Source organism: Ipomoea nil, unplaced genomic scaffold (assembly GCF_001879475.1).
Source record: "Ipomoea nil cultivar Tokyo-kokei standard unplaced genomic scaffold, Asagao_1.1 scaffold0666, whole genome shotgun sequence".
Taxonomy (NCBI): Eukaryota; Viridiplantae; Streptophyta; class Magnoliopsida; order Solanales; family Convolvulaceae; genus Ipomoea; species Ipomoea nil.
In genome coordinates this window covers 684364-705034 of record NW_017617094.1, presented here as the reverse complement: position 1 = coordinate 705034, position 20671 = coordinate 684364, and the positions used below count along the sequence as shown (strand labels likewise).

The 20671-nt window shown below is 37.1% G+C and overlaps 1 protein-coding gene across 1 annotated transcript; it reads right to left on the bottom strand.

Annotated features, from left to right (window-relative positions):
* Positions 1-7695: 7695 nt before the first annotated feature.
* On the bottom strand, positions 7696-9716 carry LOC109174836. The gene is made up of 3 exons (XM_019324067.1): positions 9672-9716; positions 9046-9609; positions 7696-8937 (listed from the first exon to the last, which is right to left on the bottom strand). Exons 1-3 carry the CDS (start codon positions 9714-9716, stop codon positions 7696-7698), a joined length of 1851 nt encoding a protein of 616 aa, XP_019179612.1.
* Positions 9717-20671: the final 10955 nt, after the last annotated feature.

Sequence of the window (20671 nt, the reverse complement as noted above, 5' to 3'; positions counted from 1 at the left end):
TTTGTCCAAAGTATAATGACTTCATGTCAAAAACATCAATATGAATATTTGTACCTTGATTTGCTATTCCTTATTTCATCTCATAACTTAACAGTCGCTATGACAAAGCGAGAAAGTAATAACGAGGTGATAATATACAAAATACATCTATAAGAACAAGTATTATCCCTTAGGCTTTAAGATGCTTAAAGCTTAAATTGATTTATAATATATCAATCCAAGTCATGGCGTTTAACATAATGCCAATATTCAAATGACTTCTCGAAAGATGTATTTTATACCTTAAGGATATTATTTAACATCATTTCCTTTTCTTTCTAGGAGAATCACCAAATCACTCTTTACAAATTACAAAAAATAAGATGTGAATTTGGGAATTTTATGTCTCAAAGGAAAGGTATTCAGAAATGATGTTTTGAAGCAACAGACTTCTGGTCCTGAATTATCCTTTTAGGTTAAAATGGTCATTTATCTACTTCGGGAGATTATTTGGACATAGACTAATTAGTATGTGAAATTCCTTTAAAGGAAATGTTCGATCTACAGGTCGAGATAATATTTGATTTTTCATCTCCTTTATTTTACAATAAGCCCCTTAATAAGTACCTAATGGTACATATTCATTTCTATAATTTCCTTATTTTATGAGGAAATTACTCAATCAATTGCTTCACTATTTTAAGTTAGGTAAAGCATTTGTACTTCAACAACAAACATGTTGTGATATTTACTTTCTTTCATTTTTGAGAATTATAAATCCATCAAGGATTTTCAGATAAACATTAGTGGCTAATGACCCATAATTTCTAGGTCATGACTTTAATAAGCTGCATATCTAGAATTATTCTGCCAATCATGTAGCGGAACTTTTAATAATATTTATCATGGGAGAGTATACTTGATTATGAGTTTCTGCGTTAACCCTTAGGCTACAGACTCGCTTTATATCTCACCACCTTATCATTCTTGTTTTTCCTTTATACAAACACCATTTGTAACCTACAGGGTTAATACTCCAATGGTGTATAAAAGGAATATATTAGCGAGTTGAGCTATATATGCCTTTAATTGTTTTCTTTATACGTTAATCAATCTAGGCGCTTCTGGCACCTAGCTCTGGATCCAGATTGTCGTATAATATGAGCAATTTTGAAGGCAATTGTGTTGTCGACAACTTATAACATTTTTCAATAATTTCTCCCATATATATATATATATATATATATATATATATATATATATATATATATATATATATATATATATATATATATATATATATATATAAAAGTAATTTTCAAAGTTAACCAGATTATAGACATTTCCAAGGATATTTATATCTGGTTGTTCCGTAATCCAGTATTATGATTATTTGGTGCACTTATAAATTTACTGGGTTTTCTCGTCGTCTGGACGATCTTCATAAAGATATAACTTTTTAAGATTTTCAAGAGCTCTAAGAGTTTTCAAGAGTGACATAAAAAACTTTACTAGATCTAGTTGTTTGTCGATTCTTTATTTTTCTACCCCAATGAATCTCCCGTACTTCTGGCATCAAGGAGTATTGATGGATATCAATGGTCCAATTTTGGGGAATATGTATGGGACCTAGTCACTCTTTTTATGAAATAGATTATTTGGCAGATTTCTTTATGAACTTCTGGTTCAATCTAATTGGTACGTGGATTTAATTTTTGAAGATCATTTCATGAAATTTCTTGGCATTCTATTTCAATTTCGATCATATCTCCCCCTAATGCCGTGAACCGATCTTCATGCAGTCAGCGTATCAATCGCGTCTCTCTCAGGGGCTTTAAATATTGGAGACAATAGATGGAGGTTTAGATGGATACGCTATGGTGGTTATGTAATAGATTGGACTGCATTCATAAGAATAGAAACGCAGATTTGGGAAATGTTTGTTTGAAAACCATGTATTAGATGGAAGGGGGAATAAGGATATGCATTGTGTCAAAATTTTTAGCATAAATATTGCTTTCCCCACCAAGTATCCGGCACATTGGAATTTTGAAAAATAATGGTTTAGCAATAAGTCATAACTTTATTACTTAGCTAAACCATTTGGGTATGAGCATAAGGTACTTGATACTCAGTTTTAATACTCAATGTCATGTAATAATCGTCGAAAAACGGACGAAGTTCATAGGATAATCCAAAAATTGGGCATTATCCATAAAGTACTAGATCATATCCTTCTTTTAGATCCTGACGAACGAGTAACATATGTCTACTCATCGGATGAAAGATATTTGATCAAAGTAGGGAATGACAATGTATTTTTAATTTATGAACATTTCTGGTTTTGTCATGAAAAATAATTAACTAAGAGTCTTTTAATAGAGTAAAGGTGAAGCTCTACCGGAGCCCACAAAGAAAACCCTTATCAATAATTGCAGGAAGAAGTTAGATATTTGTATAAAGATCTTCCAAAATAAAACATCACTGAAAAGATGTTGAATGAAAAGGTAGGTCATCAATATGACCAACAAGAGCGTTCGCTTAAGGCAAGGCAATTTGGTTGGATTCAACATTGTGATGTTCATTTAGGTTTCAATAAAATGCTTTGGGGTGTGACACGCACATGATCAGTGCCTTTTTCACCAACAATTGAAACATATTTACAGCTGGGCCAGAATTAAGATCATATGAATGTGGTTGTCGAGATAGATCATTTTGTTGTGTACTATGGTTTCGAGAGTTATTGTTCTTGTCACCTTGGTTGGATTCAACATTGTGATGTTCATTTAGGTTTCAATAAAATGCTTTGGGGTGTGACACGCACATGATCAGTGCCTTTTTCACCAACAATTGAAACATATTTACAGCTGGGCCAGAATTAAGATCATATGAATGTGGTTGTCGAGATAGATCATTTTGTTGTGTACTATGGTTTCGAGAGTTATTGTTCTTGTCACCTTGGCCTTACCTCTTCCTCGGCCCCTCTTGGCGTTGCATGACTGAGCAACATTATGTGCTTCGGGCACTGGTGCAAAGTTAAATTGGGACACAATTTTGTGTAAAGCCAAATTATAATCAGTCACTGACTTTAAAATCTTGAAATCTCAAGTTAAGTCAATCAAATTGTGTCTAAGGAAGGGCTAGGAATATTTGCTAGTTAAAATCATCATTCGGGGATTTCTCTAAGGCATAGGAGTCATTTTCAGGAATGACGAGAAAGAGGAAAAAAAAATTAGGGCTTTTAGCTTTCAAGGCCTCATTACTCGTGGACTTATGAGTAATTGCTCCCGTTGAAACCAAGCTCGGCAAATTCACACTTGGTGATATTAGCTAAAATTGAGATTTTTCAAAAAAAAATCTATATATACTTATTAAGGCTGACTAAAAACGAGGGTCCACCTCTTAAAAAAATTTGCCATTCGCATAATAATAAAACTATATATTATGCTAATATTATGACAATGCCTCAGACAGTTTTATTTCATTGCCTGATTTCATTTGCAAGAATTCATGCATATATGACTATAGATAATAAAATTCATGAGTATTTGGTCAGAAAACAACAATTATCTTTTTATGAGAGATTGGCCTTCTGGGCCTCTGTACCAGAGGGTTTATCAACATTGAAAGCCGGATGTGAATAAATATTGAGAAGGGTTATTTATCAAAATGGGCTTAAATAGAGATGGTTTTGATGTTGCCCATATTTGTGTTGGCCCAAAGAGATTATAAAGCATGGAAGCAACATAAAGAAAGAAAACCCTTCTGCCTAGTACTTTTGGCCAAAAGAGATTAAGAAAACTACTGCGGCATCCAAAAATCATGGCGTGCAGCGAGAACAGATTGGACCGAAGAAATCGGCGACCTCAATCGGCTCTGATCGATCCGCCGTTGGAGCGAAAGAATGGTCACGCACAGAGCGGCAGCATTCAACACAACCTCCATCGGTATCCGACGCACAAGCCGCCGTTTCCATCTCTGCCCGGCGCACAAGTTTCCGACGCCATTGCCGCCGGACGCACAGGCCTCGTCCAATCCGGCAAATCGGAGTCGCCATAGCTAGCCGGCAAATCGGAGTTGCCATATCTAGGACTCCGATCGCACTTCCATTTTAGAAGACAAAGCTCTCAAATGCCAAAGGTCACCCTTGCCGGCGTTTGAACTGGTGTCACCGTCGCCGCTCGTCCAGAATCGCCGTCGCCGTCCGACAGATCGCAAATCATGGTAGGTTTCCGCAGATCACAAATATAGGTTTGGTTTTGATTGATTTTGGTTTGAGATTGCAGATATTTTTTTTTGATAGCAGGTAGTATAAGACATATACACAATATGCAATCAAAAAAAAAATTTATGAGCGAAACCTACGAATTTATGAAATCAATCTGATTGATATGCAAAATAAAAAATATCTTGAATATTTCGGTTTTGATCTGATATTTCGAAAGCAGTATGAATAAAAAAACATATACACACACAATATCTTGAATATTTCTGTATGATTTGTATGATTATAACTATGCAGATTGGGATAAAAAAAATTATCATATAATCATACTAGACAACGACCTAGAACATATAATCTGAGAAATATATCAACAAATATTATGTGCATAGAAAACACACAAAATTACCGTTCACCGGAGTTTGAGCTGCTGATAACGTGTTGTAAAGTGAGATGCCCGTGGCCATTAGCTCCTAACCAATGAACTGATTAACATTGCAAGTAAGGTGTAAAGAGAGAAAGGAGAATGATAGACAATAGTATAGGGGTAATCTCCATTTCATTAGCTCCCAAACAATACAACTTATGTAAGTATATATACAATACAAGTATAACGGATACAATAATGGTATGCTTAATTACCGGACCGTTACGTCCGTTATATAATAATGTCCACTAAGTATATATATTTATAACAGGTTGGACCAAGGATTTTGTTTTCCATGGAAGATGGGAAGAAAAAGTGAGATGGAATGTCTATTTTACTCTTATTTACTTTTTTTCAATTATATTACTTTTATTAATTTGTAGGGGCATATACTTATACTCGTTATTCCTTACAATTCAAAATCTAACCAAACAATAGAATTAGTATTCCCAGTAATTCTTTTTCCACCAACCAAACAATGGAATTCATCTTCCTAGTAATTGTTTTTCCATGGAATTTCAATTCCACTTCCCTTAAAATATTTTCCGCGAACCAAACGAGCCCTTAAGGTTTATTGTATTATGGATCTCAGCTTAAATGCGGTCAGGCCTTAACGTGTGATAAGTATGATCGCACCATTCTGTATGTAAAAATGTACAAATAGTTTTATGAAATGCACAACAACAAATACACCAAGACACAATAAAACGCACTATTAGGTACGCATCAGCACAAAATGCACCTTAGGTATACATAAACGCACCACATAGTGTTTGAAAATGCATTAAGAGTGCTGAGGTATGTTGCATTTTTTTGGTGTGTCGTTTTGTGGTGCTTGGTGTATTTCATTGCTGTGCGTTTTCTAACACTATTGATGTACCTTTACATATCTAATAGTGCGGCCCCACCAACCGCACTGGAACTTGGACCTTATATATATATATATATATATATATATATATATATATATATATATATATATATATATATATATATATATATATATATATATATATATATATATATATAGATGTGTATTCAAATGAGGACAAGTATATTATAGAGGACTGTGAGGACTGATGTAGTGTGTGCCATTAGGCGGTATGTCGTGTACATGGACGAATGTAGTCGTGTGTCACATTTTGTATGTCGCGTGCTAGATTTGTTAATTTATAGAGCTTGGGTTCGAAACCTGATGTTTACATTTATTCTTGTCTGCCATTTTCTATTAATTTGTGTGCCTGGTATTAATTTGTTGTGTGCCCATTATTTGTCCTCACAGTCCTCTATATATTGTTGTCCTCATTTGAACTCAACCATATATATATATATATATATATATATATATATATATATATATATATATATATATATATATATATATATATATATATATATATATAATTTTTAGAGTTAATTACCAAAATGGTCCCTTGACTATAGCAAAATTACCAATTTGGTTCTTGACTATTTTTTTAACCAATTAAGTCTCCCAACTTTAAATTTTTTAACCAATTTGGTCCTCCGTTTATTTGACCGTTAGTCAACCTTTAACTTGGGACCAAATTGGTAATTTCGCTGTAGTCAAGGGACCATTTTGGTAATTAACTTTAGAGGTGGGCAATTCGGTTTAGTTTTCTTGAATCGAACCGTACCGAACTGAATCAAATCGAACTAGTTTGGTTCGGTAATATACCGAACAATCGAACGGTATTGGATTATTGTATACCGAATGGTTCGATAAAAAATTGATCCGAATTGTTCGGTAAAAAATTGAACAGAACTGAATACCGTTTGATTTATTTTTTAAAAATATAATACTAATAATAATAATAATAATAATAATAATAATAATAATAATAATAATAATAATAATAATTGTAATTTTGCATTTCCTCATTTTACGTAAAATATCAGAAATAGTTAGCTGACTTAGAATACTGATTGATTCAGTTAAGCACCTACTTAGTAATGATAGATCATGAAGAGAACATCATAGATAAATAAACAAACACACAGAACGAACACTCACAATGTTTACCCAGTTTGATACGGTGTGTATCTACGTCTGGGGGACGATCACATAGGCGTCCAATCCACTAAGTTATAATCCAATGTACAAAGGTAGATATACAATAATCTTACCCAAGTGTCCCACACAAGGTACATACCCAGTCTACACAGGTTTAGTGGATTGTTGAAGATGGAGAGCCATGCATACAGAAGTCCAATGAAATCCCTTCACTTGGAGAGCCAGTTCTGATGCAGTCCACTTCAGTGACGCTCTATAAGGTTGTTCCCACAACAGTGTGATCTTAATGTCCTTTCGTTTAAGCAGCAGTAACTCTTCTCAAGTTCATCATCTTAATCACCGTGAACATGTTGTATTGAGAAGGTGCATGACCATCAAAGATCTAGACTCATCAAGCTGATGTAGAGTGTTTCTTCATCTTATTTGACGTAACCCTAGTTCCCTTAAAGAACTGGTACTTATAGATCCTTCAACACTCTCCATAAATTGTCTTTGATTGTAGAAGGTAGGACTATATAAGAGGAATGTAATCTCAGCAGATTAGGTCCATTACCTTCTTTGAAGATACGCTGATCGTCTTTCTATACTGGGCTGATAATACCGCGTAAGACTCTTATGGAAACAGCTTTCCTAAATCAGATCTTCAGTGTCAGTTCTTCTGTCGTTGCTTCTGCTTGATCAGTAAACTGTAGACCCAACCGGACAGACTCTAAACCTATCTTAGTATGCCATAATAATATTGCCAATTATAATATGGGGTTTTTGAACATAAAAACACTAACAAACTCCCCCTTTGGCTATTATTTGGCAAAACAACTCAACTATATAAAAAGAACTAAGATAGGTTATTAAAAGAAGCAACCCAAGTGTCCAAACTGATTACATAGGATAAAAAGAACATAAGATCCAAAGCAGTCTAAAAACAAAAAAACAAACGACATCAAAACATAACGCCCAGCCAGGGCCAGAAAGTGCTCGATCACAAAAACTCCCCCTGAGTTACTACTCCCCCTTTTTGCCAATGGTAGCCAAAGATCAAGCATTTGAGGGAGAGTCACAGTCAGACTTCACGGGATCCTCAGCAGCAGCAGCAGTATCAGACAGGCTCATGCGGAGAAGAACAGTAGCTAGCTCAGTGCGCGCACCCGTCAGTTGCTTGGCAATGATACCGTGCACCGTCTCAAGATCAGCAACTCGCGCCTTCAATTGTTCGGAAAGCTTCACATCTTTAGCATGAGGAGACTCATCATTCACAGCATCAGGTTCCGAATTGGATGGGGCAGTCACAGGAATGCGATCCTTAAGATGATCTCCAGAAAGAAGACGTTTATCAACAGTATATAGCAGCGTCGGACTGATCACTTCGCTGGGCATAGGCTTAAGACCCTGAGAGGTAAGGATGCCAAAAATCAGATTTGGAAACGGTAATCTTACCTTCTGCTCCCGGGGATGAATCAGAGTTAGAACATGATAAAAAATCCATTTGCCCAGATCACACTGCATCTTAGTTCCAATTCTAAATAAGAACCCCGCCAGAAGCTTGCCAACTGTGTTGAAATGAGCTGATGGAAGCCAGTTGTGCAGAGCCAGGCGATGTAGGATGACATATCTAGACGTGAGATGCGAGCTCAGCAAATAGTCCTTATCTCCTGTAGGCCAAGATGTAGTATGTCCACCGGTAAGAGTTTTGGCCACCACGTCCCATTCAGTAACAGCTTCTTTTTGCACTGTAGGCAAGCCATAGTATTTATTTATCACATCTGGCCCAAAATCATACCACTTCCCTCTGATGAAGATTTGCATCGGTCGTGGCCTTGTGAGACTGTCAATCTCATCACTGAGATTGCAATAGAACTCATATGTGAGCAGCTTGGAGTAAGGGCAAACATCTGTAACAGTTTTCAAAAGACCAACGTCATTCAGCAAGGGCAGGATGTCGCAAACGGAGTTCAGTTGATTCTCATCCACAGTTCTTTGAACAATCAGCTCCCTTCTGACCATAGTGGCCCATTTTGTTTGTGCAGCAGGGGATACAAACTGAGGTTTGTAAACAGTAGTATCAATTCCTTCAATAGGTGGAACCTCCAGAGTTACACTTCGACCTCTTGACCTTGTGGTAGGTTTCCCTTTTCTAGCAGCGGGGGCTGGTGCAGAAGCAGCTTGAGCAGCAGTAGTTCCTTGTTGCTTAACAGAGGAACATAGAGTCTTGAAAACTTGGTGGATAGGTGGGTCTCCTTCAAGCTTAGTAGTCTCACTCGACTTTCTCTTCTTCACAGGCTGATCCACATCAACATTATCAGCACTGGTTTCAACAACAACCTTCGTTGGAACATTCTTCCTTTTTGTCCGTCTTGTTTCTCTGGATGGGGACTGGACTTGAGTCACAGAGTGGCTAGAATCAGAAACATTTGCAAATGAGCTCCCAACAATATTTGATATCTCTCGAATTCTGAAATTCGTGGAATCAGGATGAGCAGTTGCCTCAACTGTAGGGGCAGCAGAAGAAGGTGCTTGGGATCCATACACCTCAGCCAGTATCTTATCATCTTCACTGGAGGATTCTGAAGGGTGTATCACTCGATAAGGTTGAGGGATCGAAGCATATGGTAACCCAGCAAAATGTCGCACATGTTCCAGGCTTTCTCCTAAAGATGTTGCAGTGTAAACAGGGACTCCACCTGTTTTCTCAGACTTGTGGGGACTTGATAAATCAACAGTTTTAACAGTTGCAGGTAAGGCAGGAGGATCAACAGCAGGACAAGACTCTTTAGAGACATCAACAGTTTTAGACGGAGGCAGAACAATATTCTCAGAAGCATAAACAACCAGACTCAGTGGATTTGGCTTATCAGAGGACTTTGTTTTCTCATCAGACACATGCAACGCATCAGATTTTTCACCAGCAAAATTAGTCACAGGCAAAGATAGAGAATCAACATTCACAGGGGACTTCTTGGAACCCAAAGTAGAAGCGTCTGAATGTGTTTGAGGGCTGCCGCTGGAGGGTGTACCTTGCTTCCAAGCTTAATGATGATGTTTCTTACGGGGTCCGCCATTTAAGATTAAGTGCGAGGAGAAGAATAAAACACCGAGAGCAGATAAGCACGGGAAATGGAGAGATGAGAGCTGAGGTGAGTTCTTTCTTCTTGACCCGGTATCATATAGGCTTAGGGGTGATTAACCCTAATTAATGCGGCAAGTCAAAATATCATGCAGAAGTGATTGATGGACACAACGGTACAACTCCTTTTTAGGAAGGAAACGGAACCCAAGGGAATTTGAAATTCAAAAAGCATTGAGATCTTTTAAGATATCTTCTGAGAAGAATAAGCTTAGATGATCTTCTTAACATAAAAAGAGAGGAGTCTTTAAGGAAATTCAAAATCATAACACTGACCCGTAATAAACCAACTCCTCTCTGACGGACCAACTGCTTTAGTCAGTCAATTCTGCAAATTCCCAGAGCAGATCTGAGAATTTCAAAACGATTAGCATCCAGTGGCTTAGTCAGAATGTCCGCCAGTTGTTTGTCAGTCTGAATGTATTCCAACTCAATTTCCTTGGATTCAACCAGGTCTCTGATGTAGTGATGCCTGATGTCAATATGCTTCGTTCTGGAATGTTGAACAGGATTCTTGGAGATGTTGATAGCACTGACATTGTCACAAAAGAGTGTCATTGTTCCTTGTGTAAGACAATAATCCAGAAACATCTGTTTCATCCAAACCAACTGAGTACAGCAACCACCTGTGGCTATGTATTCTGCCTCTGCAGTGCTTAGTGAGATAGAGTTCTGTTTCTTACTTAACCATGATACTAAGTTCTTCCCAACAAAGAAGCATCATCCAGAAGTACTTTTCCGATCATCAATATTCCCTGCCCAATCAGCATCACAATATGCAACCAGATTCAGTTCACTATCCTTGGAATACCATAGTCCATACTGTATCGTTCCTTTCACGTATTTCAGAATGCGTTTTGCCGCTATCAGATGTGATTCCTTTGGGTCAGATTGATACCTTGCACAGATTCCAACACTGAACATTATGTCTGGTCGACTAGCTGTTAGATACAACAGACTGCCTATCAAGCTACGATAGACTGTGTTATCCACTGATATACCAGTTTCATCTTTCGATACTTTTGTAGAAGTGGAGATCGGTGTTCTGGATGGTTTACATGATTCAAGATCAAACTTTTTGACAAGATTCTTAGCATACTTTTCTTGTGAAATAAAGTATCCTTCAGAACTTTGCTTGACTTGTAGGCCTAGGAAATATGTCAGTTGACCAACCATGGACATTTCAAACTCTTCCTCCATGACTTTTACCAACTCATCAGTGTATTTCTGCAAGGTTGATCCAAACACAATGTCATCAACATAGATTTGAGCTATGGTTACATGACTTCCAGTCGTTTTGACAAACAGAGTTTTGTCAACACTTCCGCGTTTATATCCGTGCTGGAGCAAATACTGTGTCAGACGTTCATACCAGGCCCGTGGGGCTTGTTTAAGGCCATAGAGAGCTTTTCGAAGCTTATAGACATAAGAAGGACGTTCTGGATCTTCAAAACCTTTAGGTTGAGCCACATAGATATCTTCATGGAGATATCCATTCAGAAACGCTGTCTTGACATCCATATGATATAATGTAAATCCCAAAATGCAAGCGACAACCAGCAGGATTCTGATTGACTCAAGTCTAGCTACAGGAGCAAATGTCTCGTCATAGTCAACCCCTTCAATCTGTGTATAACCTTGAGCCACCAACCGAGCTTTGTTTCTGGCTATATTCCCTGCTTCATTAGTTTTATTTTTAAAGATCCACTTCGTTCCTATTACATTGACACCATCAGGTCTTGGTACAAGATTCCAAACATGATTCCGCTCAAACTGATGTAGCTCCTCCTGCATTGCATTGATCCACAGATCATCCTGTAGAGCTTCTTTGACATTTTTGGGTTCTATCTTTGAGGTATAGTAGTAAGACCCAGATATTTCTGTCAGATTATTTCTTATTCTGCTTCTGGTTTTCATTCCATCTGAAAGATCTCCAATAATGTTATCTGATGGATGGTTTTTCTGAGTTCTGGTGGGTTTGTCTTTACCAACATCATTCATGAGATCTATCTCTTGTTCCGAACTTTCTTGATCTTCATCTGACGAATCTTGTGGTTTGAGCTGACTGTTGTTATTACTTGCATCTGAATCACGTAGAGGTGACTCTATTACTGTTGAGTCCACTGGTTCTTCTGGATTGTCATCGACAACCACGTTTACTGACTCCATCACAGACAGAGTCCTCTTGTTATAGACTCTGTAGGCACGACTGTTCGGAGAGTATCCAAGAAAGATGCTCTCATCACTTTTGGGTTCGAACTTCCCTCTTTGTTCTCTGTCAGCCAGCACATAGCACTTTGTCCCAAACACATGAAAGTATTTCAGATTTGGCTTCTTTCCCTTCCAGATCTCATATGGAGTTTTCGTCGTTCCTGGTCTAAGGTAGACCCTATTTATAGTATGACACGCTGTGTGTACTGCTTCAGCCCAGAAACGTTGTGGCATATGTGAGGCATGTAGCATAACTCTAGCCATTTCCTGTAGCGTTCGGTTCTTTCTTTCCACCACTCCATTCTGTTGAGCAGTTCTAGGAGCTGAGAACTCATGTGAGATACCATGCTCGGAGCAGAAGTCTGAATATAGTGAGTTCTCAAATTCCTTTCCATGATCACTCCTCAATCTCTGAACTTTTATAATAGACTCATCTTTTTCTTTCTGAACTCTTATGCACAGAGTCTTGAAGGCCTTGAAGGCTTCTGTCTTTTCTCTCAGAAAGTAAACCCAGCTGTTTCGAGAGAAATCGTCTACACACACAAATATATATTTCTTTCCTCCAATGCTTTCAGTCTATGTTGGCCCCATGAGATCTATATGGACAAGATCTAGACATTTCTCAGTGGTGATACCTCTTACTGCTTTGTGTGGAGTTCTGATTAGTTTCCCAATAGCACATGCGCCACAAATTTTCTCTGGATCAATTCTGATCTTCGGTACACCTTTTACTGCTTCCAGTTTTATCAACTTATCCATATCTCTGAAATTTATGTGACCCAGTCTTCTATGCCAGAGTTTTGATTCATCAGATTTGGATAGGTGACAAGCAGTTTCATTTGTCAAAACATAACAGTTGTCTGAAGACCGAGTTCCTTCCATGACAAGTTGATTTGCTTTGTCACTCACTCTGCAGCAGTTACGATCGAAGCATACATTCCAATTTTGATCACATAACTGACTGATGCTAATAAGATTCGCTTTTAATCCACTGACTAGCAAGACTTCTTCTAATTGAGGTAAACCTGGAACATTTAGGACACCTTTCCCAACGATTTCACCCTTTTGTCCATCTCCAAATGTTACAGCTCCACTGCTAGGTTGAACACCCATCAGACATTTAATGTTTCCTGTCATATGTCTGGAACAACCACTGTCGAAATACCATCTAGCATTAGTTGTAGATGCAGTTAGAACAATGGTGGGATAACAGATAACTTCTGACTTTCTGACCCAAACCTGTCTAGTGAATGGTGTAATAGTCTTATTATGATATTTTTCCTTCCTTTGATCTCTGTAGAAAAAATAGCATTCGGGATGAGTATGACCTTTTGTGTGACAGTAGTGACAAATGGGAGTATAATATTTAACTTTGACAATCTTATTTTTGAATCTCGAATAATGAGATTGATAAGTTGATTTGTCTTGGTCAGTGTTTGTACCGTATCTCCTTTCCTTGATTTGTACTGACTGAGATGACTGTCCTTGTTCATACCTGTGATATGCTGTGGTCTTAGACATTCCCTCTTTGATGAACTTTGGTGCGTTGTTCGAAGATTCTCCTTGCTCAAATCCCAGACCCTTTTTATCATTAGGGTTTCTGCCAGAGTCTAGAATTTTATCTAAGGTAGATGTGGTGTCCATCATCTGTATATTCTTCTTCAAGCTCTCCAACTCCTTGATTAATTTACCTTCTCTGGACCGTATCTGAGTGATGAGATCTTCTTTTGTGACCAGTTCAGCATTCAGTTTCTTTATAAGATCATCTTTTTGCTTTAGATCGTCATTCAGATTCTTATTTACTTTCACAAGTTGTTCCCAGCTAGCGACAAGTTTTGCAAATTCTGCCTCAAGTTGAATATGTCTCTCTTCAAAATCATCTGTTGATATGTATGATTCTCCATCTGATTGATCTCCGTCTGATTGAATGTTTGTGGCAGTGAAGAACGCTACAAAGTTTCCTACATTATCATCTGATTGATCATTTGAATTTTCCTCCTCATCATCACTAAGAGTAGCTATAGACATAGCCTTTTTCCTTTTAAGATATGTTGCACATTCAGCCTGTATGTGACCGTATCCTTCACATTCCCTACACTGCACTGACCGATTGAGGGGTTTTCCTGTGTCTGTGGCACTATTTCTGTTTTGTCTCGATCGCCCAGTCTGAGATTGATTGTTCTGTGAGAAGGGTGCTGTTTCAACCTTTTGATATGAAGGGTTGTTGCCTTTGTATTGTGTTCTTGTAGACTGACCTTGACCCTTTCTGTTGAACCCTTTTAAGATTTTCTTGAAGTTTTTGGTTAGGAGAGCTAGGGTTTCATCATCTATGTCGTCTGTGTCAGATTCTCGATCAGCTTCAGCCACAAAGGCTACAGACTTTCCTTTCTTGTTGCTTCCAACATCATCATCAGCAAGAACTTCCAGTTCATATGTGTGCAAGCTTCCCATGAGTTCTCCGACAGTCTTCTTTTCCCAACCTGTGTGTTCCTGAATAGCCGTTACTTTCATTCGAAAACGTTTAGGTAGGGATATGAGAATCTTTTTGACCACTCTCTCATCAGTGAATGGTTCCCCAAGAATTGAGGCTCGGTTCATCAAGTTCTGAACCCTACTGTGGAAGGTAGAAATGGTTTCGTCTTCAGTCATTCTGAGAGCTTCGAACTCTGACAGAACCATTTGCAACTTTGACTGTTTGACATCACTGGTTCCTTCAAATCTGGTTTCAAGATTCTCCCATACCCGTTTAGCCTCTTTTACCCCTGTAACAAGCGTAAAAACAGATTCAAGTAGTGATCCAACAATTGAGTTCAGTGCTTTGTTGTTCAAATCAGAGGCATTCATTTCATCGTCTGTCCAAGTCTCCATGGGTTTTCCTCAGCAACTCCTTGTGCATTCAGAGTAGTAGGTCGACTCCACCCAGTTAGGATGGTGCGATAAACCCTGGTTCCTTGTGCTTGAAGATATATCTCCATACGAGCCTTCCAGAAAGAGTAGTTGTGACCATCTAGTTCTGGTGGTTTCATACTTGCGTCCATCCTGAAACCAACAACCAGCCAACGAACACACAGACAGACTTCCACAAAAACAGAGAGAATGCAAAACTAATATACCCCTTCGGATCAAGTCACTATGTAGACTTAAAAGCTCTGATACCACATGTAATTTTGCATTTCCTCATTTTACGTAAAATATCAGAAATAGTTAGCTGACTTAGAATACTGATTGATTCAGTTAAGCACCTACTTAGTAATGATAGATCATGAAGAAAACATCAGAGAAAAATAAACAAACACACAGAACGAACACTCACAATGTTTACCCAGTTCGATACGGTGTGTATCTACGTCTGGGGGACGATCACATAGGCGTCCAATCTACTAAGTTATAATCCAATGTACAAAGGTAGATATACAATAATCTTACCCAAGTGTCCCACACAAGGTACATACCCAGTCTACACAGGTTTAGTGGATTGTTGAAGATGGAGAGCCATGCATACAGAAGTCCAATGAAATCCCTTCACTTGGAGAGCCAGTTCTGATGCAGTCCACTTCAGTGACGCTCTATAAGGTTGTTCCCACAACAGTGTGATCTTAATGTCCTTTCGTTTAAGCAGCAGTAACTCTTCTCAAGTTCATCATCTTAATCACCGTGAACATGTTGTATTGAGAAGGTGCATGACCATCAAAGATCTAGACTCATCAAGCTGATGTAGAGTGTTTCTTCATCTTATTTGACGTAACCCTAGTTCCCTTAAAGAACTGGTACTTATAGATCCTTCAACACTCTCCATAAATTGTCTTTGATTGTAGAAGGTAGGACTATATAAGAGGAATGTAATCTCAGCAGATTAGGTCCATTACCTTCTTTGAAGATACGCTGATCGTCTTTCCATACTGGGCTGATAATACCGCGTAAGACTCTTAAGAAAACAGATTTCCTAAATCAGATCTTCAGTGTCAGTTCTTCTATCGTTGCTTCTGCTTGATCAGTAAACTGTAGACCCAACCGGACAGACTCTAAACCTATCTTAGTATGCCATAATAATATTGCCAATTATAATATGGGGTTTTTGAACATAAAAACACTAACAATAATAATAACTAAATAAATAAAAAAGTAAATCCAAGTCCTTTGCTGCTTGCTCTGCCGTTCAGCTCATATTCTCACGGGTATCTCTCGTAAATGTTTTATTTGATTTCTTTATGGTTTGTTATCAAAAGTTCTATATTTTTTTTTATTGTATATGGTGTTTACATAGTCCATATCCAAAGTGTAATATATAACAAAATAACAATCCAAAGTTCAAACGGTATTCGGTTCGGTTCGATTTTTACTGAACAATTCAGTTCGGTTCGAGTTTTTACCAAACCGTTCGGTATACAAGAATCTATTACATTCAGTTGTTCGGTATATTACCGAATCTAACTAGTTTGGTACGGTTCGGTTCGAGAAAACTTAACCGAATTGCCCACCTTTAAAGTTAATTACCAAAATGGTCCCTTGACTATAGCGAATTACCAATTTGGTTCCAAGTTAACGGTTGACTAACGGTCAAACAAACGGAGGACCAAATTGGTTAAGATTTTTAAAGTTGAGGGACTTAATTGGTCAAAAAATAATCAAAGACCAAATTAGTAATTTCGCTATAGTCAATGGACCATTTCAGTAATTACCTCCAATTTTTTCTTTATTTTCATTATGTAAATCTTATTAAAAAATACTATGTAGTTAACATAAAAAACTTATGAGAATAAAAATTTGAAGTAGAAAATAAATGTCAACTACTATTTTTATGGACTTCACTTTTCAAATCATTTATTAAAAAAATAAAAATAAAAATGTAAATATAATTTTAGAAAAAGGGAATCATTGTAATAACAGGTCGGTAGCCAAGCATAATTATATATTTAGATTGATATTGATTCAAGTAGTTGATTTTGTTATAATAAATTAAATTTATATTAAAATTTTCATTTGATAGCATTAAGATATTGTGAAGGAATCAACCCAAAAACATTCAAACATACACAACTTTTGGTGCAAAAGAAAATAAAACACTCATTAGGAAATGGCTTCATTCATATGAAAAATGCTATTATTTTATATCATTACATTTTTTTTTTGAATGTTACTGGCCCTATTACATTGTAGTATCTGTTCATATACTTTCTCAACCTACTGAAACACAAAGAACCAATAACGCCTCCATTGAGGGGCTCAAACTCATAACCTTCTAAATGGAAGTCCAACCCGGGTACCATTAGAGCACATAGTCTTAGTATTTTATATCATTACATATTTGTGAATTAATTTTGAACCTATCTTTCTTGAATATCAGTACTTATTAGTCTGCTTTGACTGTCATATTAATTGAGGTTTTTAATTGAGTATGTATTTAATTTTTTAAATTAAGTTCACTTGAATTTTCACATGAAATATATAGTTATTAAAGAATTTCTTTCAAAAACATCAGTCATCATAAATTTCAGAAACTGCACCCTACTGCTAGAAGCAAAGTAGAGCTTCTCAACTTATTGCTATAAATTAATCAAAATTATAGTCAAGGTATCTATGAGATCCTTATACGATAGTATTTTGTTTAATTTAATCTTGGTATTTTTATTTTGATCAATTTAGTCATTGTACTTTTAAAAAGTGGTAAATTATAAGACACATATTAAGGCATCGCCAATAGGCATAGTTTTTGAGGGATTTTTGTGGCAAGGAAAGAGGAGAGAGAACAAAAACAATTTTTTTAAAAAGAAACCAACGCTAAGAGGAGAAAAATAATTTAAAACATAACCTTTTACGCGCCCAGACATGATGCACTAAACACACTCTCAATGCACTCGCATTTTTTCCACGCGGGCCCCACATGTTCAATCCAAAAACTAGACTTCCTCAAGGATCTCTCATACTCTCTGTCCTCCTCTATCTCTCACTTCCACATAGGATTCAATGCCTAAAAACCTCTCCAAAAACCATCCCAAAAACACTAAGAACATCTACATTAGTTATGTATTTTTCACGGTTTTTTATGTGCCAACGAGGAGAGAGGAAACAAAGTGGAAAAGGAAAAAGGAAAAATAAAATAAAATAAAACCAAAATTCTGACGAATTGCTGAAAAGTAAAAAAAAAAATGTACCAGACTTGCCAATGCACGCGCCCGCTTGGGCGCTGATTTTGTGCCCAACTCGCACAGTTTCAGTGCTTTGCTGCCATTTATATGTTGAGTGGAACCCATTAAAAACCATAGTTTGCAGGAGTTAAAATTCAAGAAAAAACTATGCTCCACATCAACAAAAAATCACCTTTAGTTTTTTAGTCTGACAAAATCCAACAAAAAACCACTAATATGGGTACTCTAATAGAGATACTCTTAGGAAACATTATTATTAATGATGGAGAAAGGTTCAACCCTATAATAGAGTTAAACTTAGTATTATTACCGATAATAAATACCAATAATAAAAATATAATAATTAATAATAATTAAATAAACTGAATAAACATCTTATATAACAATCAATTTTATGATTACCTTTAATAAATTGTTGGAGTTTACATTCAACCAAGTGTAGAAGTGTCTTCTTCTATACCTCTTGTCCCACATTGCTTTCACAAGAGAGTTTTGTTTCCCTTTTATTCAACAACTCATTTGGAACTGTTGAATTATTGTGGAGGGAAAAGTAAAGAGAAACCCCACATGCGTGCGTAGCTGCTTGCTCGGCTCGGTTCACACGCGCGGTGTGGTGTGCGTTTTGCTTGTTCCTCCTTTATTTCCGAGTTTTCCGCTAGCTAGAAAATCCTGTCCAAAATTTGTTTTGTGGAGAAACGTTACCATCCACAATTAATATATATGTGGAGTCAGAATAGGTCTCTAAAATTGTGGCCTATCTCCTCCACAATTGCGCTACTTTCGTGGACTTTATGTTGGCTAAGAGAGGGGAGGCGGTTATTTCTAAAGTTATAAATACATTGCTTCCCCTCAGTTCTAAACACACCATCAACTCTCTTCTCTTCTCTTCTTTCTCATTTGTCTGAGCTTTACGAGTCGGGTTCACACTGCGATTTAGTCGTGCTACTAAACGCAGAATATCTGTGTTAACCAGTCGAAAGCTACCAGGTTCGAGGACTAGCATAGCTCTGGCAAATTTCTTTTAAGGTAGTATCTCATACACGTCACAGATTCCTATTTCTTTTCTGTTCTCAACCTACAACAAAAGTAGCCGAAAGCTATGACATTTTCTTTTGCAATTACCTAATAGTTAAAAGCAATTTATACAGAAAAAAAATGTCGACATTCGTCTCCAAGCCAGCTTCTGACCTTGCCAAGCTCCAACCACTTAACGGTCTCAATTACCATAGGTGGGCTGTTAAGATGATGATCTACTTCGAATCTGTTGAGCTAGAGTACATTCTGGCAGTTGACCCTGAACCCGCTCAAACTAAGAGTGTTGAATCCTCTCAACCTGAAAATCAAGATGACACTCCAGACCTGTTACACCCCGAAATTCTAAACACAGAAAACTCAAAGAAATGCGGAAGAGAATTCAAAACTTTAAACTCAATAGGGGTGTTATGCCACACTTAGGTTACTCTAAACCCAAATACACATGCTTACAAAGGTTCTAACTACAAATTCAAATTCAAGGAACATACAGCTAATTATAGAGCAATCTAGGTTATACTCTAATCAATTACACCCTCCATTCTAGATAGTGCTCTCTCGGGAAACATCTCTAAGCCAACCTAAAATTATTTTAACAAAATTAGTGATAATGCTAAGTAAAACCACTCCAACATGTAAAGATACATAAGTATACTTTTATATCAAAATAGGTTTTGCAACTGTATGACTACATATATATATCATAGCAACATACTCAGCTGAAGGATTCCAAAGACTGATACTCAATCAACAAAGCACAATTCTAGGGGCACTAAACTCAATCAATAGAATACTCAAACGAATTCAACACAACAGATCACTACCAAAGCATAAACAAGATACAATTTCAAGAGTTCAACACATCAACAAGTTATTGTGGTATATATACATAGCCAAGGAGTTTATATATATAACAATAGCCAAATGCTCAATAATCAAATCAATATCAATATCAATTAATATCCAACCAAACTCCAATCCAACCTTTACACCAAGAGTCCAACCTATACACCAGTCCAACCTTATCCACCAAGTGGAGCCGAAGCTCTCGCCACGATACAAATGGAGCATAAGCTCTCTAATTCCACCAATCCAAGTATACAATAATAATACAATATAGCCAATGAAATGTATATATATACCATCAAGTCACTCAAGAATCAATTGATATCAAGGAACAAGGATTCATAAAAGAATCACAATTCAAACGGAGGCCAAAGGATACACAAAGTACCGGGAAAGGCTTACAAAGAACCAAAGACCAAACAATAATGCACCCAAGAATCAAAGGATGCGTTCTGGAAATGAACAGGAGTACATGACCCAACGGGTCTTTGTCACGGGAAAATAATTCCCGTCGGGCAATCTCGCAAGAAGGAGGCCGGCATGTGTAACGGGAAAACAATCCCCGCCACACACCCTTGCAAGATACCTTGCGGGTGTCTCTCACGGGCATCTCATGCCTGCGAGACATGCCTGTAAGGCCAAAAGTGAAGCAGAA

What these genes read in the sequence shown, in the direction of transcription:
- LOC109174836 (XM_019324067.1), bottom strand. Translation starts at nt 9,716, where the DNA reads ATGGCGGACCCCGTAAGAAACATCATCATTAAGCTTGGAAGCAAG. An exon ending in TCATTAAGCTTGGAAGCAAG is followed by an intron (nt 9,610 to 9,671) that starts GTACACCCTCCA and finishes GGTTCCAAGAAG; the next exon opens with TCCCCTGTGAATGTTGATTC. An exon ending in TTTCTGATTCTAGCCACTCT is followed by an intron (nt 8,938 to 9,045) that starts GTGACTCAAGTC and finishes GATGTGGATCAG; the next exon opens with CCTGTGAAGAAGAGAAAGTC.